The sequence below is a fragment of the Dama dama genome, chromosome X (genome assembly GCF_033118175.1).
Source record: "Dama dama isolate Ldn47 chromosome X, ASM3311817v1, whole genome shotgun sequence".
Classification (NCBI taxonomy): domain Eukaryota; kingdom Metazoa; phylum Chordata; class Mammalia; order Artiodactyla; family Cervidae; genus Dama; species Dama dama.
In genome coordinates, this window is record NC_083714.1 from 165,340,595 (window position 1) to 165,365,816 (window position 25,222).

At 56.6% G+C, this 25,222-nt stretch overlaps 1 protein-coding gene and 1 long non-coding RNA gene across 4 annotated transcripts; one reads left to right on the forward strand and one right to left on the reverse strand.

Annotated features, from left to right (window-relative positions):
* Positions 1 to 2,149: 2,149 nt before the first annotated feature.
* On the forward strand, positions 2,150 to 24,992 carry ASMTL (acetylserotonin O-methyltransferase like). 3 transcript variants are annotated; one of them, XM_061138050.1, is made up of 14 exons: positions 2,150 to 2,294; positions 3,917 to 4,048; positions 6,524 to 6,571; positions 10,739 to 10,803; positions 11,597 to 11,658; positions 13,397 to 13,505; positions 14,572 to 14,956; positions 15,897 to 16,059; positions 19,343 to 19,506; positions 20,992 to 21,124; positions 22,124 to 22,267; positions 23,301 to 23,423; positions 24,032 to 24,101; positions 24,264 to 24,992. In XM_061138050.1, the coding sequence occupies exons 1-14, from the start codon at positions 2,202 to 2,204 to the stop codon at positions 24,334 to 24,336; spliced, it is 1,764 nt and encodes a 587-aa protein (XP_060994033.1). In that variant the 5' UTR covers positions 2,150 to 2,201; the 3' UTR covers positions 24,337 to 24,992. The 3 variants fall into 3 exon arrangements, with proteins under 3 accessions (XP_060994033.1, XP_060994032.1, XP_060994034.1); XM_061138049.1 differs by having other exon boundaries at positions 24,032 to 24,992; XM_061138051.1 differs by having other exon boundaries at positions 14,572 to 14,830; positions 24,032 to 24,992.
* Positions 22,247 to 23,871, reverse strand: LOC133053166 (uncharacterized). The gene is made up of 3 exons (XR_009692097.1): positions 23,579 to 23,871; positions 23,336 to 23,471; positions 22,247 to 22,375 (listed from the first exon to the last, which is right to left on the reverse strand). It is a non-coding gene; the product is annotated as an uncharacterized LOC133053166 (long non-coding RNA).
* Positions 24,993 to 25,222: the final 230 nt, after the last annotated feature.

The window sequence follows — 25,222 nt, forward strand, 5'->3', positions numbered from 1 at the left end:
GGGCAGAGACCCCGAGCAGGCATGACACTTACCTGCTTATCTGTCATCTCTCCTCATCCATCTATGTATCCATCCATCCGTCAGTCAGATCTGTTGGTTTCTATAGTGTAATGTGCCTCATCTGTCCATCTAGCACTTATCTAACACCTACTTATCTGTCTACATCAATGTATATGTATCCATCCATTCAACAGTGCAACCATCCATTACAGCTATCATCTTATCTATCTATCCATCCCTCTGTTTTATCTATCATCTATTTACCTATCCATCCATCCATCTATATCTGGCAATCATCTATTCACTTTATCCATCCATTATATCTATCACCTATCTATCTATCTATCTATCTATCTATCTATCCACTTATCATATCTATCGATCCATCCAGCCATCATATCTATCTATGATCTATTTATCTGTCAATCCGTCATATCTATCTACCTAACCATCCATCCATCATATCTATCATCTATCATATCCATCTATCCATTCATCCATCCATCTATCCATCTATCCACCCATCCATCCTTCCATCCACCCATCCATCCGTCCATCACATCTATCCGCTGGTCCATCATATCTATCAAATATATATCCATCCATCCATCCATCCATCCATGATACTCATCCACCCATCCATCCGTCCATCATGTCTATCCGCCCGTCCATCACCCACCTCTCCAGCCCTGTCTAACCGGGGCGCACAGTGAGGGCTGACTCGGTCCCCCAGTGGACGGGTCGCCTGCGGACGGCCGGGTTGTCACCATTAGTGGGCAGCTATTGCCATCTAGTGGACACAGACCAGAGCCGCTACTGAACGCGCTGCAGCCGCCCAGGGCAGCCCCACGAAAATGAATGATCCGGCCCCTAGCGTCAGTAGTGCTTAGGCTGCCGAAGTGCCCGCACCCCCAACGCAGGCCGGGGACCTGCGCACACAACCCCCTGCATTCCGGGGACCACCATCTGCACAGACCACCGCGCCCCGAAAACCCCCATCTCCACACACCCGCACTGCATTCCAGGGGCACACCCCCACAGCACTCCGGGGCCCCCCGTCTCCGCCCCCATCGAGCCCCGGGGACCCCATATCCCCTCCATCGAGCCCCAGGGACCCCCGTCTCCGCCCCCATCAAGCCGCAGGGACCGCCGTCTCCGCCCCCATCGAGCCCCGGGGACTCTCGTCTCCGCCCCCATCAAGCCCCGGGGACCCCATCTCCCCTCCATCAAGTCCCGGGGACCCCCGTCTCCCCTCCATGGAGCCCCGGGGACCCCCACTTCACCCCCATCGAGCCCCGGGGACTCTCGTCTCCGCCCCCATCAAGCCCCGGGGACCCCATCTCCCCTCCATCAAGTCCCGGGGACCCCCGTCTCCCCTCCATGGAGCCCCGGGGACCCCCACCTCACCCCCATCGAGCCGCGGGGACCCCATCTCCCCTCCATCAAGCCCCGAGGACCCCATCAAGCCCCGGACCGCCCCCATCAAGCCCCGGAAGCCCCGTTTCCGCCCCCATCAAGCCCCGAGGACCCCATCAAGCCCTGGGGACCCCCATGTCTGCCTCCATCAAGCCCTGGGGACCCTCATCTCTGCGCTCCCAAGATGCCTTGCGGGCTCCGGGCCCCGCCCTCTGCCTGGGCCTGGTAAGAATCCCCAGCTGCCGGGGACGGGGCTTCGATGGTGGGCGGGGCTTAGCTCGCTGCCGGCCCGGAAGCGGAGCCCCGCAAGTCTCGGGTGAGGGCGGGGCCTGGGGCGGAGGGGCTATGGGCGTGGCTCCAGTGGCCGGGGCGGGGCTTTGCTGGGGGCCGGCCTGGGACGAGATTTCATTGGTGCTGAGGCCGGGCCGTGGGCGGGCCGAGGCGGGGCTTCGTTGGTGGTGAGGCCTGTGCGAGGGCTTCATTGGTGGTGAGGCCCGGCCGTGGGCGGGCCTGGGTCGGGGCTTCTGTGGTGGCGAGGCTTGGGCGCGGCTCCAAAGGCCGGGGCGGGGCTTAATAGTAGGCAGGGCCGTGGGGCGGGGCCCGTGCGGGCCGAGACGGGGTTTCATTGGTGGGGGGGTCTGGGGCGGGGCCTGTGCGGGCCGAGGCGGGGTTTCATTGGACAGGAGGCCCTAGCGTGGCTCCAGCGGCCGGGGGCGGGCCGAGGCGGGGCTGGGCGCGCTTTGCTGCGCGCGCAGCGCGGCTCGAGGCGGTGGACGCCGGGCGAGATGCTGTTGTGTCCGGTGATCCGGAAGCTGCAGCACAAGCGCGTGGTGTTGGCCAGCTCCTCCCCGCGCCGCCAGGAGATCCTCAGCAATGCTGTGAGCTGCCCGCGCCCGGGGTCTGGGGGCGCCGGGGTCTGGAGGGGCCGGGGTCTGGCGGGGCCGGGCCTGCGGACCCGGGCCTAGTGACTGGAGGCCTCGGGACTCCCGGCGTCGTGACCCAGGCCTCCCGGATGGGCGCCAGAGTTGCGGGTCCGGGGTCTAAGAAACTGGGGGTGTCTTAGTAGTTAGGGGACGGCTTTGGCCAGTGGCCGGTGGCCGGAGACGAGTGCCCGAGGATCCTGATGACCTAGGCTTCATGGGCGGGGGGCGGCGGGAGAGATGACAGGGGCCTTGGAGGGGTCTGCAGGGCCGGTGCCTAGTGTTTGGGGGTCCTAATGACTTGGGAGGGCGGAGGTAAGAGGGGGTGGGTGGTTGCAGGCCCGGGGTCAGCGGTGGGCCCGACTGGCAGGGTCAGAGATCCAGGGTATCAGGGCAGAGGCCTTGTGACTGAGGGTCTGGTGAGCAGGGCCATGGGGAATCTGCAGGGCTGGGGGCCTCAGTGACTGGGTATCTGGAGTCTGCAGGACTGGGGCCTGAGGTGGCCAGAGGGCAGGATCCTAGTGACCGGGGTCCAGATCTGTGGTCTCCGTGACCGGGGGGAGCTCTGGTCTTCCAGCTCTGAGCCAGGGCTCAGTGACCTGGCGATCTGCTGGCCATGGGGTGTGGGGTTGCCAGGCCAAGGCCAGGTCTGTGTGCCTGAGCTGGATTTGTCCAGGTGCTGGTGGGGACGGGGGAGGCTTGGTCTGCATGGGGAGGCCCTGTCTGGGAGGGGCAGAGAAGCAGGGATACCAGCTAGGGGGAGAGATAGAGCAGAAATTCTTGCCTGGGTAGGGGCCGTGAGCTGGGCTGGGTGGGGGGTAGGTACAGAATGAGGGATGCTATAAGTACCTCCTGGGGAGGGTACAGAACTGGAGGGGGGGTGTCTCATACTGTGACCCAGGGGTTAACTGGGGGTCTGGGAGGTCCACGATGGAGGTGGGGAGGGGGCTGGGATGCAGAAAAGTAAGAGGCAGCTGGCTGCTCACAGAGGTCCTGCATGGGCAGTGCGGGAGGGGGAGTTTGACCCTCTGTGGTCAAGACCCCCAGCCCCCACTCTGGAGGCAGCGGTGTCCATGACCCACCTCCCACAGGTCACCTGCCTGGTCACCACTCTGGAGGCAGCAGTGTCTGTGACCCCTCTCCCACAGGTGACCTGCCTGGTCACCTGTGTTGGGCACCAAGCTAAGGCACCCCAGTTATTCTCCCTCACGCAGCCACCGTGTTTGTGGCTTTTTGGGGGCCTTTCCTGCAGCCGCTGTCATCTCAGTAGTCTGACCCCTGTGAGGGCAAAATGCCGGCCTTTGGGACTCTCCAGGAGCCCTTTGACCCCTCCGGGCTGCACCCCAATCGATAGCGCCCTGCTGGCCTCTGCATGCACAGAGGTCTTCCCACCATAGTCCCCGGGCCCCCCCACCCCTGCACCGGTCACACTCGCCCAGCGGCCGGGAGCTGGCCCTTGCTCAGCATCTGGTCAGGGAAGGTGGGCTGGGTTGGGGGGAAAAGGCAGGTTCCTTCAGTTCCTGCTCACCTGTCAGCGTCCTGGGGCTCCCCCCGCAAACCCCTCTTCTGTCCCGTTCCAGGGCCTCAGGTTCGAGGTGGTCCCGTCCAGGTTCAAGGAGAAGCTGCACAAGGCCTCGTTCGCCAGCCCGCAGGCGTACGCCATGGAAACGGCCAAGCAGAAGGCCCTGGAGGTGGCCGGCCGGATGCACCAGGCGAGGGCTCCTTTCCTGGGTCTCCTGCTAGCTGGGCGCCTTCAGGCGTTGATCACACCTGTTGTAAAGCAGTGCCCTTCGCAGCGGGCAGTGGGTGTAGCTTCTCTGTGACCGAGTGTCCTTGCGTTGTGGACACGTGTAATTCATGGGATGGGATTGTTTATACAACGTTATCTCTCACTTTGCTAGTATGTAACGTGCTGTTGCAATTCATATCAGAGTGTCACTCAGGGTAAACAATTGATCTACCTAGTCTATTGCCAGGTGTTACCAGGCCGTGTGCTACTGTAACTAATATAATAGCATCATTTATGATATAGAATTCCCTGGATTCTGGATAGAATACTGGAGGAGAAAGTGGCAACCTGCTCCAGTATTCTCGCCTGGAGAATCCCGTGGACAGAGGAGCCTGGCAGGCTACAGTCCATGGGGTCGCAAAGACTTCAACGCGAATGAGCGTGATATAGAATTAATGTAGCTTTAACACTAAATTACCATATAATGTACTATTATACTATGGCATTTACTATAGCAGCATCATTGATGGGTATGGAAATAATGCAACTTGTCTGTTACAGTTACTTTGTAAAATACTATGGTATTTAATATAATAGCATCATGATATGGAAATAATGTAGCCAGTTTATTACTGTTACTGGATATATAACATTCTATAGTATATGACAGCATCATTTATGACATAGAAACAATATAGCTTATATGTTACTGTTACGATTTAATATACTATAGTATGGGCTTCCCTTGTGGGTCAGCTGGTAAAGAATCTGCCTACAACGCAGGAGACCTGGGTTCAGTCCTTGGGTTGGGAAGATCCCCTGGAGAAGGGAATGGCTACCCACCCCAGTATTCTTGCCTGGAGAACTCCATGGACTGTATAGTCTATGGGGTCGCAAAGAGCCTGACACCACTGAGGGACTTTCACTTTCATACTATCATATATATGATATAACAGCATCGTTTATGATACAGAAAGAGTGTAGCTTATATATTGCTGTTACTATTTAATATAGTACAGTATTGAATATAACAGCGTTATTTATGATACAGAAATGATGTGCCATATCTATTACTGTTACTATTTAATATATTATGCTGTTTAATATAGCAGCATCATGATGTAGAAAATAAATGTAACTAGTTTATTGCTATTACTATATAATGTACTAGAGTATATAACAGCATCATTTATGGTATAGAAACTGTTGCTTACATATTCCTGTTACTATTTGATATAGAAATAATGTACCATATCTATTACTGTTACTATTTAATATATTATGGTATTTAATATAACAGCATCATGATATAGAAAATAACTAGTTTATTACTATTATTATATAACCTACTATGGTATATAACAGATCATTTATGACATAGAAACAGTGTTGCGTATATATTACTGTTACTATTTAATATACTATAGTATTTAATATAGCAGCATCACTTATAATATAGGAATAACATATCTCTGTATTGCTCTAAGTGTTATTATGGAATATCCAATTGCAATTAACATGACCATATCACTTACAATGTAGAATTAATATACCTTATGTATTATGAGGTGTTACTCTATAATATACAAAATATATAATATTGTATACTATATACTTTTATGTATAGTGTATATAATGCTATATAGCGTACATAATGAATTATATACATCATAATAATATAACAATATCATTTTAAATATAGAATTAATATAAATTATGTCTGTGTTACTATAAAATGTATTAATTAATGTAACTGTCATTTATGATATAGAATCAACATAGCTTCCTATTACTTACTTATAATAGTTGTAAGTAACATAATATATAATTATATATGAAAGCATGAAGTGTCATTTGCTCAGTTGTGTCCGACTCTTTGCCTTGTGACCCCATGGATTGTAGCCCACCAGGCTCCTCTGTCCCTGGGATTCTCCGGTCAAGAAGACTGGGGTGGGTTGCCATTCCCTCCTCCAGGGGATCTTCCCGACCCAGGGATTCAACCCAGGTCTCCTGCATTGCAAGCAGGTTCTTTACCATCTGAGCCAGCTGGGAAGTCATAATTACATATAGTAATATATAACTGGGGACCCCTTTACCCAGTGGTAAAGAACCCACATACCGATGCTGGAGACACAGGTTTGATCCCTGGGTGGGAAACATTCCCTGGAGAAGGGGAATGGCAACCCACTCCAGTATTCTTGCCTGAAGAATCCCATGGGCAAAGGAACCTTGCTGGCTACGGTCCAAAGGGTTGCAAAGAGTTGGACACGACTGAGCGACTAACTTTTACTTTCACTGTCTCCCTGGATTGGTGTCTTGAGGACACTCAAGTCTCGCTTTCTAAAGCAAGACTGGATCCATAAATAAGCTGTGATGCTGTGTGCCGCGTGTCGTGATGTGAAAATGTGTTAGACGTACAGGCTCGTCCTGCCTAAAGCTGAGTCTGTATTTCTTGCAGAAGGACCTGCGCGCCCCGGACGTGGTCATCGGAGCCGACACCATCGTGGTGAGTGTGTTTTCCAGCTTTCCGTGTCACTGGCGACTGAAATCCAGGCCTTGGAAGGCAGGTTCTTTCTCTAAGACCTGGGGGAGAATCCATCCCAGGCTTCTCTCTCTTCCGGTTTCTGATGGTTTTCTTCCAAACTCCTGGGCATCCCTGGGCTGGTGGCCGGCTCCCTCCCGTCTCTGCCTCCGTCTCCACGTGGCGTCTCCTCTGTGTCTGTCTCTCCTCTGACAAGAACACCTTCCATCATGGATTAGGACCCACCTGGCCCCAGTACGACCTCCTCTTAAATTTTGTTACATCTGCAAAGATCCTATTATCGAATAATGTCCTGTTTGCAGGGCTGGGGGGTCAGGACCTGGGGAAAAGGAATCTCTCCAAGATAGGGGTTTTCGCCGCTGAGAGTCAGGCTTTTGGATGGCTCATCACAGTGATCCATAGAGCAGCTCTGTCTCGCTGGCCTCGGCCGTCTGTCTGAGACCCCGGCTGGCCTGATGGTGAGCATCGCCCAGGGATGCTGGGCCTCACTGCTGGGGTGTTCATAGCAGCAGTGTCCCTGGATGGCTGTGTCGACGGATGATGGATGGATAGATAGATGGATGGATGGTTGGGTAGATGGTTGGATGGATGCTGGATGGGTGGATGGTTGGTGGATGGAAGGATGAATGGATGGATGGTGGATGGATGGGTGGGTGGATGGATGGATGGATGGTTGGGTAGATGGTTGGATGGATGGATGGATGGATGGATGGTTAGCTGGCTGGCTGGCTGGCTGGATGGATGGTGGATGGATGGATGGATGGATGGATGGATGGATGGTTGGGTAGATGGTTGGATGGATGGATGGATGGTTGGATGGATGGATGGATGGATGGATAGATGGATAGATGGTTGGATGGATAAATGATGGGTGGATGGATAAATGGATGGGTGGATCGTTGGGTGGATGGAAGGATAAATGGATGGATGGTTGATGGATGTATGGATGGATGGATGGTTGGGTAGATGGTTGGATGGATGGATGGATGGATGGATGGTTGGGTAGATGGTTGGATGGATAGATGGATGGATGGATGGGTGGATAATGGATGGATGGATAGATGGATAGAAGATGAATGGATGGATGGATGGGTAGATGGTTGGATAGATGGATGGATGGATGGACAGATATATGGATGGATAGATGGGTGGATGGACAAATGGATGGGTGAATGGATGATAAATAGATGATGGATGGATGGGTGGATGGAAGGATGAGTGGATGGATGGTTGATAGATGGGTGGATGGATGCATGGGTAGATGGTTGGATGGATGGGTAATGGATGATGGATAGATGATAGATGGATGGGTGGATGGAAAGATGAATGGCTGATGATGGATTGATGGATGGTTAGGTAGATGGATGGATAAATGGATGGATGGATGGTTGGGTAGATGGTTGGATGGATTGATGGATGGATAGATGATAGACGGATGGATAGTTAGGTAGATGGTTGGGTGGATAAATGGATGGTTGGATGGATGATGAATAGATGATGGATTGATGATGGATGCATGGGTGGATGGAAGGATGAATGGATGGATAGTTGATGGATGGGTGGATGGATGATGGGTAGATGGTTGGATGGATAGATGGATTGATGGATGATGCATGGATGGATAGTTGGGTTAAATGGTTGGATGGATAAATGGATGAGTGGATGGATGATGAATAGATAATGGATGGATGGATGGTTAATGGATGGGTGGATGGATGGTGGATGAATCGTAGGATGGTTGTGTAGATGATTGGATGGATGGATGGGTGGGTGGATAATGGATGCATGAATAGATGGATAGAAGATGCCTGGATGGATGGTTGGGTAGATTGCCAGGGTCCAGCCTCGGCAGGATCCAGGGGATACCCTCAGGATGAACGGCGTCAGCGAGAGAGAGAGAGAGAGAGAGAGAAGACACGTGAGACCAGCCTTGATAGGGCCAAGTCTGTCTTTTTTTTTTTTTTTTTTTTTTATTAGTTGGAGGTGTCTTTTATTTTTTGATAACAGTTTATATACCCTCACTTAGAATGTATCCAAGATACAAGATGCTTACTCATGTTTATACAGGGTTAGTTTACATTACATCAGTTTGTCCTTAAGGAAGAACAAGATGCTTTCTGCATTTTGTTTTTTTCTTTTTTTTTTTAATTTTTTTTTTTTCTTTTTTTTTTTTTATTAGTTGGAGGCTAATTACTTCACAACATTTCAGTGGGTTTTGTCATACATTGATATGAATCAGCCTTAGGTTTACACGTATTCCCCATCCCGATCCCCCCTCCCACCTCCCTCTCCACCCGATTCCTCTAGGTCTTCCCAGTGCACCAGGCCCGAGCACTTGTCTCAAGCATTTTGTTTCTATAATAAATCTTTACACGTTATCTTTTGGCCTTGGGGCTATTAATATTTTATGTAAGTCAGGTGAATGTAGGCCTGTTTTCTGTTTCTGTGGTGACCTTAACAGAAGAGTTACAGTCTCATAGGGCAACAGTACAGCATGTCACAACATAGTAAAAATATGACCCTGTTAGTACCAACATCAATTTTTCTGCAAAAGTTGTCAGTTAAATTTATCTAAAAGTTTTACCCCATACAGACTTTGCGGCTCTAATAAGGCAGCCTCTGCCTAGCACTCTTGGCTAATAATTAACAACTATTTCATTGTTACAACACTAGGGCTAAGCTCTTATTTTTCTAGATCCATAACTATATTAACAATGGATTCCATAGCACAGCCGTAGCACACTAAAAGCAAAAACACAGCAAGCAAACGTTAACCCAACAACCACGTTTATAATAATTTTTTCTTACATTTTCTAATAAAACTCCTTCACCCCTCAAAAATGCTCTATGTCTATTAGGGCTTTTATATAATCAGGTTCTTTATGCTATTTTATGATTAAAATATTATAAGCAATCATACATATTAGTACCAAGGGCATAAATGCATTTGGCTAACAAACTACCAGCAAAGGAGTTTAAATTAAAACACTCCTTTCACCCTAAATAATCTCATAAAATACCACCACCCAAAAAACTTATAGATTAAAGCTCTAAATTGATTCTTATTTGGAAAGAAATCTGGGAAAGCCTTCTGCCTATGTTCCAGAAATTAGGGAGTAGTCTATTAAAGCAAGCATCAGAAGAACAGATACCATCTTTAAGGTGAGCGCCGGGGGCAGCTTTGGGGCAGCTTTTCGGAATCCCTGAAAACCTGATCCGCCTTGCCCGTCAGGCTTTCTCCCCATGACCTTGTCATGGGTAGGATCTCGTGTGCTGGCTCCTGGCAGTAGATGGTTGGATGGATTGATGGATGGTTGGGTAGATGGTTGGATGGATTGATGGATGGATGGATAGTTGGATAGATGGATAGTTGGATAGATGGATGGATGGATGAATGGATGGGTGGATGGATGATGAATAGATGATGGATTGATGATGGATGGATGGGTGGATGGAAGGATGAGTAGATGGATGGTTGATGGATGGGTGGATGGATGGATGGGTAGATGGTTGGATGGATTGATGGATGGATGGATAGTTGGATAGATGGATGGATAAATGGATGGGTGGATGGATGGTGGATGGATGGATGGATGATGCGTGAACGGATGGATGGATAGATGGTTGGATGGATAGAACGATAGGTGGATGGATGGATAAGCAGCATGGGGTCCACCCACACTGTGGAATATGACGCAGCCACGAAAAAGAGTGAAGCCCCAACGCAGGCTACAATGGATGGATCTTGAACACCCAGTGCTCAGTGACAGAAGCAGACCCAGGACATATGTTATTCTGTTTGTATGAAATATCCGGAATAGGTGAATCCACCGAGGAGAAAAGCACATCAGCAGTTGTCAGGGGCTGGGGAACGAGGTGGGGAGAGACAGCTTGTGGGGGTGGGGTGTTCCAGACGATGAAAGACTTGAGGAACTCGGTAGTGATCCTCACCCCACAGTGGAAATGTGCCACACGGTTTCGTTTAACATGGTGAGTGCCACGTTACACGAATCTCACCCAAATTTAAAAAAAAAAAAAAAAAATACATGAGTTTAAAACGGTGGACAGTGCAGCTGGCGCAGGGCAGCTCGGGGGACAGAAGCAATGTTGTCCGTGGCGTTTCTCTTGCAGGCGGTCGGGGGGCTGATCCTGGAGAAGCCAGTGGACAAGCAGGATGCCTACCGCATGCTGTCGAGGTGGGTGGGTCCCGGCCGTCCTCCGGGGACGCGTGGGACAGAGGCTGGGCCGTTCTCCATCTGTCCACTCAGCGTCAGCATCCGCTTACCACCTATCTGTCCGCCCACCCATCACCCATCACCCATCACGTCCCCCTGTCTGCCACGGGCCCCACATCCACTGTCTCCCAGAGAAACCCCCTTCTGGTTCAGGTCAGAAGACCAGGCGGTGCCCTTGAACCGACCTCGACTCTTAACAGGACTCTGACTCCCCACAACACCCCCACATCCTCCTGGCTTGGTCACGCTGACTGTCCACGCCCAGGACCGCACAGGGACCCGGGAAAGGGGTGGCCCAGAGCGGCCGGGATCTGGGTCCTCTCTGCCCTGCCGGCTGCTCCTGTCAGGGTCCACGTGGTCCCGTGTTTCGTCCCGTGAGATGGCCCAACCACCCCCTCAGCCCCTCTCTGAGCACAGCGACCACAGTCTCACGGGGAGCTTCACGGTCCCCATGGGACGGTTTCCTTGGCAACCGCGCACCCGGGGTGATGGGGGCAGGGCCGGTGGGTGGACAGGGGCCTCAGATGGCCCAGCCATCCCACCAGCCGCTCTCTGAGCTCAGTGACCACAGTCTCATGGGGAGCTTCATGGTCCCCGTGGAAAGGTTTCCTCGGTGACCATGCAGCCAGGGTGATGGGGGGCAGGGCCGGTGGGTGGACAGGGTGACGCACCCCTCGTGCTGCGGGGCAGGGGTCGCCCTGCATTCCAGAGACGCTGCAGACAGTCACGCATCAGGCCCGGCCGTGTGTTGCAGGCTCAGCGGGAGGGAGCACAGTGTCTTCACGGGCGTGGCCGTCGTCCACTGCTGCACCAAAGGTACCTGGGCCGCCCGCGTCCCCCAGCTCCCCTGGGACCCAGGGCCACCGTGGGAGCAGCCGGGGCCCCTGGGGGGGGCGGCCCGGGCACCCCTGGTCGTCCCTGTCGTTGCTACCTCGCGGGCGCGCCCTCCCACCTGGCCTGGGGACGTTGGGGTCCCACGTGGGAATATGGGGGGTTCATCTTGAGCATCCAGTGGACCCCATGTGGGGTGTAGGGGACAGCGCGCCTCATCCAACATGACCCACCCAGAGCCTGCCTTTGAGCTCTCTCGTCCGAATAGTGGCGGAGTTTGGCTCCCGTTGGCGGGTGTTAAAGACATACCGTGATGAAAAGGATTTTTTTTTTTAAAGCACAAAACACCTGAGGAGCAACTTTAAAGCTGCTTAAAAGAGATTTTAGCCCCAGGAATGAGCCTGCCATGGGGTCTAGGGCCACCCTCATCCAGGAGGAACCTTACCTCAGACCCTTCACTTCATCCCCTGTACAGAGACCCTGTTTCCATATGAAGTCCCATTCTGAGGTCCTCGGGCGTGAAGTTTAAGGAGCACCACGGAGCCTGCGGGGGGCTTTGCAGGTGGCTCAGTGGTAAAGGACTCGCCTGCCAATGCAGGAGGCACAGGAGAAGCGGTCCGATCCCTGGGTCGGGGAGATCCCCTGGAGAAGGGAATGGCAGCCCACTCCAGCGTTCTTGCCTGGAGAATCCCCGGGACAGAGGAGCCTGGCGAGCTGCGATTGATGGGGTCGTAGAGAGTCGGACACGACTGAGACACTGACCTCACACGCACACACACACACTCGTTGACCCCGGGACATCTGGCGTGGAGGTTTTTCCCAAGTGGCCCCCGTGTGTGCCCAGCGTGCCATGTGCATGGGGCATTTCCAAACCCATAGCCGAAAGCCTCGTGTAGATCCCAGAATTGTCCTCTCTTAACGACGACTCCAGTCTGTAAATTCCCACAGGAACCAGAGGCCCCGTCTCATCCAGCCCTGGGGACTGCAGGCCTTTCTGCCGCGTGCCCATCTTTTTGGCTTCTTTTCTGGTTTATCAGCTTCCCTGGTAGCTCAGACAGTGAAGGATCCGCCTGCAATGCAGGAGACCCAGGCTCAATCACTGGGTCGGGAGGATCCCCTGGAGGAGGAAATGGCAACCCACTGCAGTGTTCTTGCCTGGAGACTCCCATGGAGGGAGGAGCCTGGTGGGCTACAGCCCATGGGGTTGCAAAGAGTCGGACATGACTGAAGTGACCAACACTCTCACTTCACTTTCTGTTTTATTCTTTCTCTCTGTTTCTCCTGTGTACAGTGGAGAATCTTTTATCCACTATTAATGACTGTGTGTGTGTGTGTGTGTGTGTGTGTGAATCACACGCAAAGGTCAGGCTTTCTTGCTGTTCACTTGTTCAGTCGTGTCCGACTCCGTGTGACCCCATGGACTGCAGCACGCCAGGCTTCCGTGTCCATCACCAACTCCCAGAGTTTGCTGAAACTTATGTCCATCGAGTCGGTGATGCCATCCAACCATCTCATCCTCTGTCGTCCCCTTGTCCTCCCGCCCTCAATGTTTCCCAGCATCAGGGTCTTTTCCAATGAGTCAGTTCTTCGCATCAGGTGGCCAGAGTAGTGGAGCTTCAGCCTCAGCATCAGGCTTGCCTCCTCACGGGCTCAAACGGTTAGACCCGTGGGCCCCCACGGGCACCGGCTGCGCCCCCTCACCGCAGCGCGCGCTTCCTTGCAGACGGCCAGCTGGACACCCAGGTGTCCGAGTTCTACGAGGAGACCACGGTGAAGTTCTCGGCGCTGTCGGAGGAGCTGCTGTGGGAATACATCGACAGTGGGGAGCCCATGTGAGTCTCTGTCTGCAGCCGCGGTGCTGAACCTCGTCCCTGTCCGCAGCCGCGGTGCTGAATGCCCACCGCGGGCAGGAGACGGGCGGGGCTGAGCCCGCGCCAGGGGCCCGTGCCCGCCACGTGCCCAGGGGCCCAGGGCCGGGCAGCGTGCTTAGGAAGGATGGAAGGATGTCTTACCCCGCGCCCCCGTCCGTACACCACTGCCGTCTCCCCCAGCAAGGGGCACTGCTGTGGGCCGGGCGGGTCAGTGCAGATGCCACCGTGGGGCTGGTCTCCCCGCCCAGCGTCAGTGAAAGCCGCTCAGTCGTGTCCGACTCTCTGCAGCCCCATGGACTGTAGGCCACCAGGCTCCTCTGTCCATGCGATTCCCCAGGCAAGAATCCTGGAGTGGGTTGCCAGACCCTTCTCCAGGGGATCTTCCCAACCAAGGCATCAAACCCGCGTCTCCTGCATTGCAGGCGGGTTCTGTACCACTAGCGCCACCTGGGAAACCCTTTGACACTTCAAGGGAGCCCCCCCGCACCCCAAATCCCCCAAATCCCAGCTCCTCTGTTCTTTGCACCCTGGTCTGTGGGAAGAGAGGGGTGGTTAGAGTCCACAAGGGCTGGGGGCTCAGTCAAGATGGACCAAGGCGCTGGACGTACCCCTTTACCCCTGTAAGGAGGTCTCAGCAGAGGTTTCCGGCAAGACCCGGGCTGTGGACCCCCGGCGAAGAGTCCTCCTATTGAGGCTCGGGGCAGAGAGATGCGGGAAGACCCCACTTGGGAGCCCCGGTCTCTTGTGGGCAAAGCCCACCCCCTCAGGAGACGCAGGCCTGGTGTGGGGGCAGGTGCCCCCTCGTGCGCCCCCAGAAGCTGCCTTCATCCCGTCCTGGGGGCGGGACCGAGGGATGCTCCTGGGGGCTGGTCTTGGAGCTGGCCGCCCGCGGCACACGGCTGTCCCGGGCCGGAGGTCAGCGGGCTCCTGGCCGGCCGGGTGTGTGCACCCAGCAAAGCTCATCATCACCGTGTCCGTCTCTTCTCCCCTTCCTTCCCACCCCGCTGCGGTCCTTCACTCCGCGCAGGGACAAGGCCGGCGGCTACGGGATCCAGGCGCTGGGTGGGATGCTGGTGGAGTATGTCCACGGCGACTTCCTCAATGTGGTGGGCTTCCCGCTGAACCGCTTCTGCAAGGAGCTGGCGTGCCTCTACCACGCGCCCCGGGCCCCCGGCGCCCCGCGGCGGATCCACTATGACTCCATCCCTGCCGTCGACACCTTCGAGGATCTCAGCAACGTCGAGGGAGGCGGCTCCGACCCGGCTCCCGCCAACAGGGGACTGGAGGTGGGCGGGGTGCGGCCGTGGGCTCCCGGCACCCTGGCTGCGCCGGACCTGAATGGGGTGAGGGACAGCCAACCCCCGCTCCCCGTGGGCCTCCTGGGGCTGATGGACGGCTTCAAAGCATCCAAGGTACCGCTGTGCATTCGCGATCATGTGACCCCCAACACATGGGGCGCTTCAGACCACAGGCATCCATCTCACCCCCAACCCAGTCCTGGGGACCAGACGTCTGAGCTCAGGGTGTCCCAGGGCTGAGATCTGTCCAGAGGCTCCAGGGGAGGGTCCTCCCCGCCTCTTCCAGCTTCTGGGGGCTCTGGGCGTCCGTCCCTGGGCTGGGGGCCGCCTCCCTCCCGTCTCTGCCTCCATCTCCACGTGTCTCTCCTCTTCTGTCTTATAAGGACCCCGTCCCTGGGTTTAGGGCCACCCCCGTCCAGGAGGGCCTCATCTCAGACCCTTCACTCCATCACGTCTGCGAAAACATTTCATTTCCACGGAAGGCCTTGTTTGCATGTTCTGGGGGTCAGGATGTGAACGCTATCTTTTTCGAACGTGACTGTGGTCTGTGCCCGGCGGGGCTGGGGCGGGGTCCGAGTGGGTGTCTGCAGGGACACGGCTCACAGCACGCTGTGCGCCACGTGTCCGGGGAAGGTTCCTCTGTTAGAGAGCCCCGGGGAGGTCAGCCCGCCCCGTGAGGAGTGTCGTGCGCAGCGTGGACAGTCTGTGTCCTACAGGGAGCGCCCAAGTCCACACACAGCCTCGTCTCAAGGTCCCAGGGCGTGTGGCCTCGACGTAGGCACCGTGGGGACCTACCGCGCACCCCTTGACCGAACGCATTGGCTTTTCTCTGCCGAGAGAGCTTTTCTGCTTAACCCTCCCTGACTTGTTCGTCCCTGGAGCAGACCTTATATAAGCAAGGTGGAGCCCAAACCCAACTCTCCCCTGCAGAAGAAGGGTCCTTGACGGGCGCTCATTTCTGACAGTCCCGCCCCCCGCTCCCCGCCGTCCGTGGGGGTCACAAGCGATCGGTCAGTCCCATCACAGCCTGACTGTGGCCCTCCTTCACGGGCAGGTCCTGCTCACGGCTTGCAGGCTCAACGTGTTCGATGTTCTGAAAGACCGAGGCCCCCTGACGGCCGCAGACATCGCCCGCGAAATTGATGCCTCAGTGGATGGCGCCGAGCGCCTGCTGGACGTCTGTGCGGCCCTGGGGCTGCTGGAGAAGGCGGACGGAGGTGAGGGGCCACCCGGGTGTCGGCGCGGCGGCCCTGGGGCTGATGGAGAAGGCGGGCGGAGGTGAGGGGCCTCCTGGGTGTCAGCGCGGCATCCCTGGGGCTCATGGAGAAGGCGGGCGGAGGTGAGGGGCCTCCCGGGTGTCGCGCGGCGGCCCTGGGGCTGCTGGAGAAGGCGGGCGGAGGTGAGGGGCCGCCCGGGTGTCGTTGCGGCAGCCCTGGGGCTGCTGGAGAAGGCGGGCGGAGGTGAGAGGCCGCCCGGGTGTCGCGCGGCGGCCCTGGGGCTGCTGGAGAAGGCGGGCGGAGGTGAGGGGCCGCCCGGGTGTCGTTGCGGCAGCCCTGGGGCTGCTGGAGAAGGCGGGCGGAGGTGAGGGGCCTCCCGGGTGTCGCGCGGCGGCCCTGGGGCTCATGGAGAAGGCGGGCGGAGGTGAGAGGCCGCCCGGGTGTCGCGCGGCGGCCCTGGGGCTGCTGGAGAAGGCGGGCGGAGGTGAGGGGCCGCCCGGGTGTCGTTGCGGCAGCCCTGGGGCTGCTGGAGAAGGCGGGCGGAGGTGAGGGGCCTCCCGGGTGTCGCGCGGCGGCCCTGGGGCTGCTGGAGAAGGCGGGCGGAGGTGAGGGGCCGCCCGGGTGTCGTTGCGGCAGCCCTGGGGCTGCTGGAGAAGGCGGGCGGAGGTGAGGGGCCTCCCGGGTGTCGCGCGGCGGCCCTGGGACTGCTGGAGAAGGCGGGCGGAGGTGAGGGGCCGCCCGGGTGTCGTTGCGGCAGCCCTGGGGCTGCTGGAGAAGGCGGGCGGAGGTGAGGGGCCGCCCGGGTGTCGTTGCGGCAGCTCCGCAGGTGGGACCCGGCCGCCAAGCGACGGTGGCTCCTGAGCAGAGATGGGCAGACCGGCCAGCCCTGTGTCCCGGACATGGGGCGGTTCCCAGAGGGCAGGGAGCAGCGGGGTGAGCAAAGAGGAAACGGGGGTGTGTGTGTCTGTGTGTGTGCGTGTGTGTGAGGTTTAGGAGGAAACAGGTGTGTGTGTGTCAGAGAAGGCAATGGCACCCCACTCCAGTCCTCTTGCCTGGAAAATCCCATGGACGGAGGAGCCTGGTAGGCTGCAGTCCATGAGGTTGCAAAGCGTTGGACACGACTGAGCGACATCACTTTCACTTTTCACTTTCATGCATTGGATAAGGAAATGGCAGCCCACTCCAGTTCTTGCCTGGAGAATCCCAGGGACAGGGGAGCCTGGTGGGCTGCTGTCTGTGGGGACACACAGAGTCGGACACAACTGAAGCGCCTTAGCAGCAGCAGCGGGTGTGTGTGTGTGTGTGATGTTTAGGAGAGAGACTTCTTTATGGACTCAGAGGGGTTGGGTGTGTGTGTGTGTGTCTGTGTGTGTGATGTTTAGGAGAGAGACTTCTTTATGGACTCAGAGGGCTTGTGTGTGTGTGTGTGTGTGTGTGTGATGTTTAGGAGAGAGACTTCTTTATGGACTCAGGGCGTGTGTGTGTGTGTGTGTGTGTGTGTGTGTGTGTGTGTGATGTTTAGGAGAGAGACTTCTTTATGGACTCAGAGGGCGTGTGTGTGTGTGTGTGTGTGTGATGTTTAGGAGAGAGACTTCTTTATGGACTCAGAGGGCGTGTGTGTGTGTGTGTGTGTGTGTGTGTGTGTGTGTGATGTTTAGGAGAGAGACTTCTTTATGGACTCAGGGCGTGTGTGTGTGTGTGTGTGTGTGTGTGTGTGTGATGTTTAGGAGAGAGACTTCTTTATGGACTCAGGGCGTGTGTGTGTGTGTCTGTGTGTGTGTGATGTTTAGGAGAGAGACTTCTTTATGGACTCAGAGGGGTTGTATCCGCCGAGGTTCTCCAAGGAAACAGCTGTCAGGGTGTGGATGTGTGCACAGCGTAGATACCTGCACATTCTTACTTACCTGTTCAGGTGGGCAGACAGGTGAGGTGAATGCCTAGACGCTGAGTGGTAGGAGAATGATACTTAGATTGATGGATGGACGGATGGACGGATGGTGGATAAATAGACGGTTCACGGATGACAAACAGGTCACAGACAGATGGTGCTTGCTCAGGCGCTTCAGTCGTGGCCAGCTTTTTTGTGGCCCCAGGGACGGTAGCCTGCCAGGCTCCTCTCTCCGTGGGATTCTCCAGGCAAGAATGCTGGAGAGGGTTCCCGACCCAGGGATCGAACTTGTGTCTTCTGTGTCTCCTGCATTGGCCACAAGATTCTTTACCGCTGAGACCCCTGGGAAGCCCAGTAGATAGATGGGTGGATGGATAAATGACAAATAGCTTGATTGATTAATAGGTGAATATATAGGCATGTAAATAGATAAGTAGATGGATGAACAGATGGTTGATAGGAAGGTAGCTAGACAGATAGCTGATGAATAAATCGAGGACAGACAGATGGGCAAACAGATAATAGGATAAGTGAAGGGACAGATGACAGAAAGACAGATGATAAATACAGGCTTGATGGATGGATGGGTGGATAAACAGTAGATAAATTGATAGAGCAATAGATATAAACTGATAACAGAATTGACAGCAAGATGGGTAGATAGATAAAGTTAAAAGTGAAAGTGAAGTTGCTCAGTTCTGACTCTTTGTGACCCCATGGACTGTAGCTTACCGGGCTCCTCCGTCCATGGAATTTTCCAGGCAAGAGTACTGAAGTGGGTTGCCATTTCCTTCTGCAGGGTAGATAGATAAATGATGGATAAAAAGGTGATGGAGGGACTGATGAACAGGTAACAGATGTGTTGATGGATAAACGATAGACGAGCAGAGATGACAAGTGATAGGTAAATAGACTTATTCACACACAGATGATAGCTGCTAAATAATCAGGTAGATGAGACATATCTAGATTGACAGATGGTTAACAGATGAGGGAGAGTTGGAGGTTACTGACAGATAATAAACAGACAGGCTGATACATAGATGGGCTTCCCAGGTGGCTTGGTGGTAAAGAACATCCCCGCCAGTGCAAGAGACGTGGGTTTGCTCCCTGGGTCGCGAAGGTCCCCTGGAGGAGGAAATGGCAACCCGCTCCGGTCCTCTTGCCTGGACAATCGCATGGACAGAGGAGCCTGGCGGGCTGCAGTCCCTGGGGTCGCAGAGTCGGGCGCGTGCGAGGGTGTCACGCTGTCGGCCGGAGGAAGCTTGCGCTCACACCGCCGGGACCCCGAGCGGTGGCTCCCCCCGCCCCCCCCGCCCCTCCCCCTCCCCTCCCCCGTCCCTCCGATGTTCAGGGGAGCCCTTACGGGGGTCCCACGACGCCCCATCCTTTCAGGTTACAGCAACACGGAAATGGCCAGCCGGCACCTGGCGTCGGACACCGAGCAGTCCCTCCACGGCCTGGCCGCCTACCTCGACGGGCCCGTCTGGGGCGCCTTCACGCACCTGGGCCGGGCCGTGCGGGAGGGGGCGGCGTGGACCCCGGAGCCGCTGCCGCAGGTACCCCAGAACCTGACGCTGCTTCTCACGTGCCGTCTCTGCCGCTGAGAGACTGGCCACGGGCCCCAAAAGTGTCCCAGACCCGGGGACCATCAGAGCCCGTTTTCCTGGCAGAAGGCTGCAGATGCGGGTCCTCACGTGGGGGGCAGCCGGCCGCCCACAGCTCCCGAAGAGGGTGTTTCCACGAAGGGGCTGCCTCAAGCCAAGGCCTCCCGTTTCCTATGTGAGGTTAGACTGTGTAGAGACTGTGGCTTGTGAGCTCGGAGTCTGCAAATCCCTCCCTGCCCTGCCTCCTGGCTCCCGACCTTCCAGAGAGAGCCTTGTGGGGTGTCTAGTGGGTCTGGGGGGGCTTCCCTTGTGGCTCAGCTGGTGAAGAAGCTGCCTGCAACGCGGGAGACCTGGGTTCTATCCCTGGGTTGGGAAGATCCCCTGGAGAAGGAAATGGCAACCCACTCCAGTCTTCTGGCCTGGAGAATTCCATGGACTGTATAGTCCATCGGGTTGCAAAGAGTCAGAGATGACTGAGCAAGCTGCTTCCCTGGTGCCTCAGACGGTAAAGCGTCTGCCTGCAATGCGGGAGACCTGGGCTCGATCCCTGGGTCGGGAAGATCCCCTGGAGGAGGAAATGGCAACCCACTCCAGTACTCTGGCCTGGAGAAGCCCAGGGAAAGAGGAGCCTGGTGGGTCCGCAGTCCCTGGGGTCACAGAGTCAGATACAACTGAGCGACTTTCACTTCACTTTAGTGGGTCTGGGTCTTCAGGGCTCTCAAGGGGGTCTAGAAACAAAAGGCTTCCCTTCTGGTAAAGAATTTGCCTGCAATGCAGGAGACCCCAGTTCAATCCCTGGGTCAGGAAAATCCCCTGGAGGGGGAAATGGCAACCCACTCCAGTATTCTTCCCTGGAGAATCCCATGGTATATAGTCCATGGAGTCGCACAGAGTCGGACATGACTCAACGATTTGCAGCTTCTTTTCACTTAGAAACAAAAGACACTTGTTTGCTGCGGTTGTAGAAGCGGGACGTCTGAGATCCCAGTGAGGGTGGGCGTAGTGTCCGGTGAGGACGCAGTTCCTGGCTGCTCGATGGATGTCTTCTTCTCTCCTCCCTCTTCTACTCTGTCCCCTGGACCCCTGCCCATCTGGTCTGCCCCCATCATCCCGCCGAGCAAGCCCCCCACACTTCGTCGCTCAGTCGTGTCTGACTCTCTGTGACCCCATGGAGTGTACCCCCCCCAGGCTCCCCTGTCCATGGGATTCTCCAGGCAGGAGTACTGCAGTGGGTTGCTGTCTCCTCCTCCAGGGAATCTTCCCGACCCAGAGACAGAGCCCAGCTCCCCTGCATGGCACGTGGCCTCTTTACCGTCTGGTCCACTGGGGAAGCCCACCAAGCCCCCTGCCCTCAGAGAGGCCACGTAGAACGTCATCGCGGGTGCAGGACCGCCTGGGCCCCCGGTGGGTCTCTCCTGAGATCCTGTTCCGTTTCAGGCCCCCCACAAGCAGAGCACGGAGGCGACCCTGCAGTTCATGAGGGCCTCGCACGGCCTCAGCAAGCTGACCGCCCACCACGTGGCCACGGCCTTTGACCTGTCCCCGTTCACCTCCGCCTGCCACCTGCGAGGTACATCCCTTCAGCCGACAGCAGTCGGGGCAAACGGCTGCAAGCCTTCCTTCTCTTGTCGGAAGCTGCAGGTGCCTTACCTACAGATAGGCTTCCCGGGCGGAAGAGTCCGCCAGCAGTGCAGGTGACCCAGATTCCATCCCTGGGTCGGGAAGATCCCCTGGAGAAGGGAATGGCAACCCACCCCAGTATTCTTACCTGGAGAATCCCCATGGACAGAGGAGCCCGGTGGGCTACAGTTCATGGGGTTGCGGAGTCGGACACGACTGAGCAACTAACACACAATACCTACTAACAAGACTTGGAAAATGGGTTTATCTCTACAAACCACACAAGGATCTAAATGTGTCCAGGGTGGATGTGGGGCTTGGGCTGACATTCCCAAGTGCTAGGAGGTCCCAGGGATGGCTCAGACCCTCGTAGAGGTTATGGAACCCTTCCTGGGGGCTGCCAAGCAGAGCAGGGGGCCGTGGAACCTGTCTGCTGCCATCTCATGAGGTCTAATTATGCCACACACACACACCCTCCTCCCCTCCCAGCCAGTCCTTCCCCCAGGACATTAGATGGAGGAGGAGCAGATGCCTTCCCAAGGGATGTAGTGGGATTGGGGTCCTAGGAGGGCTCCTGAGCTGGCAGCTTGCATTTTCCCATCCTCTGCACAGCTTTCCTCCTGGTGGCCCAGAGTGGCTGCTGTGGCACCAGCCATCACACCTGCATTCCGGCAACAGAACAGAGAAGGAAAGAGTGTAACTCTCTAGAACTCTGCCCTAAGGATTCCCTGTGGCTCTCTTTCCACTCTGCTCACCTGGCTCGGGCCAGCGCGTGGTCCACCATCAGTCCACAAGGCCCTGAGTTTGAGACAGCAGAGATCTCCCCACTGGCTGACCTCCTGTGAGGGCACATGCTGAGGTCATGTCCGAGAGCGCTGACTTGGTCCTGCCAGAGCTGAGCTTCTGGACACAGGCCAGGTTGGTCCAGAGTCCACATTTCTTCCCACAGGCTGCACGGGCGCCCTGGCCCACAAGCTTGTCCAGGAGTACCCGCATCTGCAGGTGACCGTGTTTGACCTCCCAGAGGTCATCGAGCTTGCCAGGGACTTTCAGACCGACGCACGGCCGTCAGAGCGGGTCCACTTTGTGCCAGGTCAGTGCGGCGTCCTTGTCTGCCAGCGGTCACTCTTTGGGCAGCCTTATTTATCTCCTGTATCGGGTGGGTAGGGCTTCCCTCGTGGCTCAGCGGTAAAGAGCCCGCCTGCCAAAGCAAGAGATGCGGGTTCGGTCCTTGGGTCGGGAAGATCCCCGGAGGAGGGCATGGCACCCCCTCCAGTGTTCTTTCTGGGGAAATCCAACAGACGGAGGAGCCTGGCGGGCTGCAGTCCATGGGGTCTCGGAGAGTTGGACACGACTGAGTACGCACACACATACGGAGTGTGTGTGTGTCTATATGTGTACATTTCTGTCTGTCTCTGACTGTGTGTTGTGTGTTTCTGGGCCTGTGAATGTGTCCACGTGTACCTGTATGTGTGTATGCGCATACATATGTGGTCTCTGTGTGTGTGTGTGTCTAAATGTGTGTGTACCTGAGTTTATGTGTCTATATGTGTATTTTCCTGCGTGTGTGTGTGTGTGTTTCTGTGTGTGGGTAAAGTGAAAAAGTGTTAGCTGTTCACTCCACGTCAACCCCATGGACTGCAGCCTGCCAGGCCCCTCTGTCCATGGGATTCTCCAGACAAGAATACTGGAGTGGGTTGCCATTTCCTCCTCCAGGGGATCTTCCCAACCCAGGGATGGAACCCAGGTCTCCTACCCTGGGGGTGGATCCCTTACTGTCTCAGCCACCAGGGTGTTGCGTGTGTGGGTATGTGTACATATGCATGCTTCTGTGTGTGCTTACATGTCAGTGTGTGTATCTGTGTATCTGTGTTCCCGTGTGTGTCTGTGCATCTGTATGTGTATGTGGCTGTGTGTTGCTGTGTGCGTCTGTGTGTTGCTGTGTGTGTGTCTGTGTGTGTCGGGGTCACATCTGTGTGTGTCTGTGTCTGTGTGTCTGGGTCACATCTGTGTGTGTGTCTGTGTGTGTGTCTGTGTGTGTCGGGGTCACATCTGTGTGTAGGACGCTGGCTGCAGAAGCAGCCCCTGCGGCCTCCACGCCTCCACCCCGTCTGTGTGTGACCCAGGTGACCTTGCCAGCGACCGCCTCCCGCCCGCAGACCTCTACGTTCTCTGCATCCTCGTGCACGCCGGGCCTGACGACAGACTGCACGGGCTCCTGAGCCGGGTCTCCCGCGGCTGCAGAGCAGGTGAGACCCTGCACTTGCCTTTTCTTCGTGCACTTGCCTTTCTTCACACTTAAAGACAATTTCCCATCAAAAAAAAAAAAATGAAAGAAACCCGGATGCATGTCACACAGTCCGCCTCCGCACCCATCCAGCCCACGGTCCGCTGCCCAGTTTACCGCCTGCCCAGGCCGTAGCTGATTGCCAGTTGCCCCTCATTCATTTCTGAGCTTTCCAGCCGCAGTAAGCGTATGGCGTCTCATGGGCTCCCCCTGGTGGCTCAGACGGTAAAGAATCTGCCTGCAATGCGGGAGATCCAGGTTCGATCTCTGGGTCGGGAAGATCCCCTGGAGAAGGGACAGGCCTACCCACTCCAGTATTGCTGCCTGGAGAACCCCGTGGACAGAGGAGCCCGGCGGGCTACAGTCCACGGGGTCGCAGAGTCGGACACGCCTGAGGGACAGAGCAGAGCGCACCTCCGGGCATCGCAAAGTCTGCAGCCCTGTCCCTGCAGACAGAATTCCTCCCACCTTCCCCCCCCCGGGAAGTCCCGGGGATCCCCGGGGGCACCCGCAGGCTGGGTCCTGGGACGCCTGCGTCCCTTCCCGTTATCTCTGTGTCTGTCTCCCCAGGCGCTGGCCTCCTGCTGGCCGAACTCGCGCCCGTGGAGGAGGAGGAGGCCGGCGGGGCGGCGCGGAGGCCCCCCGGGCTGCGGATCCTCGGGGCGGGGCGGCCCCCCCGGGGCCCCGGGCAGTACCGGCGCCTCCTGCAGGGGCTCGGCTTCCGGGACGTGCGGGCGGCGCGCGCGGGAGACCTGCTGCACGTGGTGCTGGGGACCCGGGCCCCGCCCTGAGGGTCGCCCCGCCCCGAGGGTCGCCGCGCGAGCCTGGGGGTGATTCCCGGAGAAGAGGCGTCCGCACGGGACAACGATTATTAAAGGAGGCGGAAAGCAGGCAGTCTCCGCGCGCGTCTGTAGGGGGCGCCCTGGACCCAGGAGATGCGCACCCCCAACCCGGGAGGGGAAGGGTACGCGGGCTGGCAGTGCTTGTTGGGGGGGCGGGGGTCGCGGGGACTTGGAGAGGGGCCTGGGGCGCCCCGGGGCTGGAGGCGACCGACAGAGGGAAAGGCAGGGGGTGCCGTCCTTCTCCCGAGGGCACCTGGTCGCAGCCGGCCTGGGCCCCCAGTGAAAACGAGTGACGTGCAGAGCCAGCCCTCTGCTCCCCCGGGGGCGCGTTGGGGGCGCGGTCCCTCCAGACAGCAGGTTCCCTAGAAGAAACTTGCTCTTCTAACCAGAGGGGTCAGAGCACCCGCCTGCGGGGCGGGGGGTACCCGAGCCCCCCCACCCCCCAAGAGTCCTTGGAGCAGTGCGCCTGATGCAGGCCGGACTCAGGGGGCCCACACCCACGACCAGGCGGGTGAGCCGGGGACACGCCCGAGCGAGGGCCCCAGCTGGAGGCTGACGGCAGCTAACGTCTGCGGAAGCCAGGGAGGACGGCCCCTGGGGCCCTTGTTCGCCTCACTCTCCTTGTCCTGCTGGGACTCTTTGCAGTTAAAAAAAAAAAAAAAATTAAAAGGCGAGAAGTGGAAATATGACAGACGGACACATGACCTGTCTCTTCATTGCTTAGATACACAAACGATCAGGTGGCGCTAGTGGTAAAGAAGCCACCTGCTAATGCAGGAGACCTAAGAGACGCAGGTTCGATCCCGGGGTCGGGAAGATCCCCTGGAGGAGGACATGGCCGGCCACCCGTGCCACTACTCTGGCTATCGTCTATGGGGTCGCAGAGTTGGACATGACTTAGCAGCGAGACGACAAAAAC

What these genes read in the sequence shown, in the direction of transcription:
- ASMTL (XM_061138049.1), top strand. Translation starts at nt 2,202, where the DNA reads ATGCTGTTGTGTCCGGTGATCCGGAAGCTGCAGCACAAGCGCGTGGTG. An exon ending in CGTCCACTGCTGCACCAAAG is followed by an intron (nt 11,659 to 13,396) that starts GTACCTGGGCCG and finishes GCTTCCTTGCAG; the next exon opens with ACGGCCAGCTGGACACCCAG. An exon ending in CCCCGGAGCCGCTGCCGCAG is followed by an intron (nt 19,507 to 20,991) that starts GTACCCCAGAAC and finishes GTTCCGTTTCAG; the next exon opens with GCCCCCCACAAGCAGAGCAC.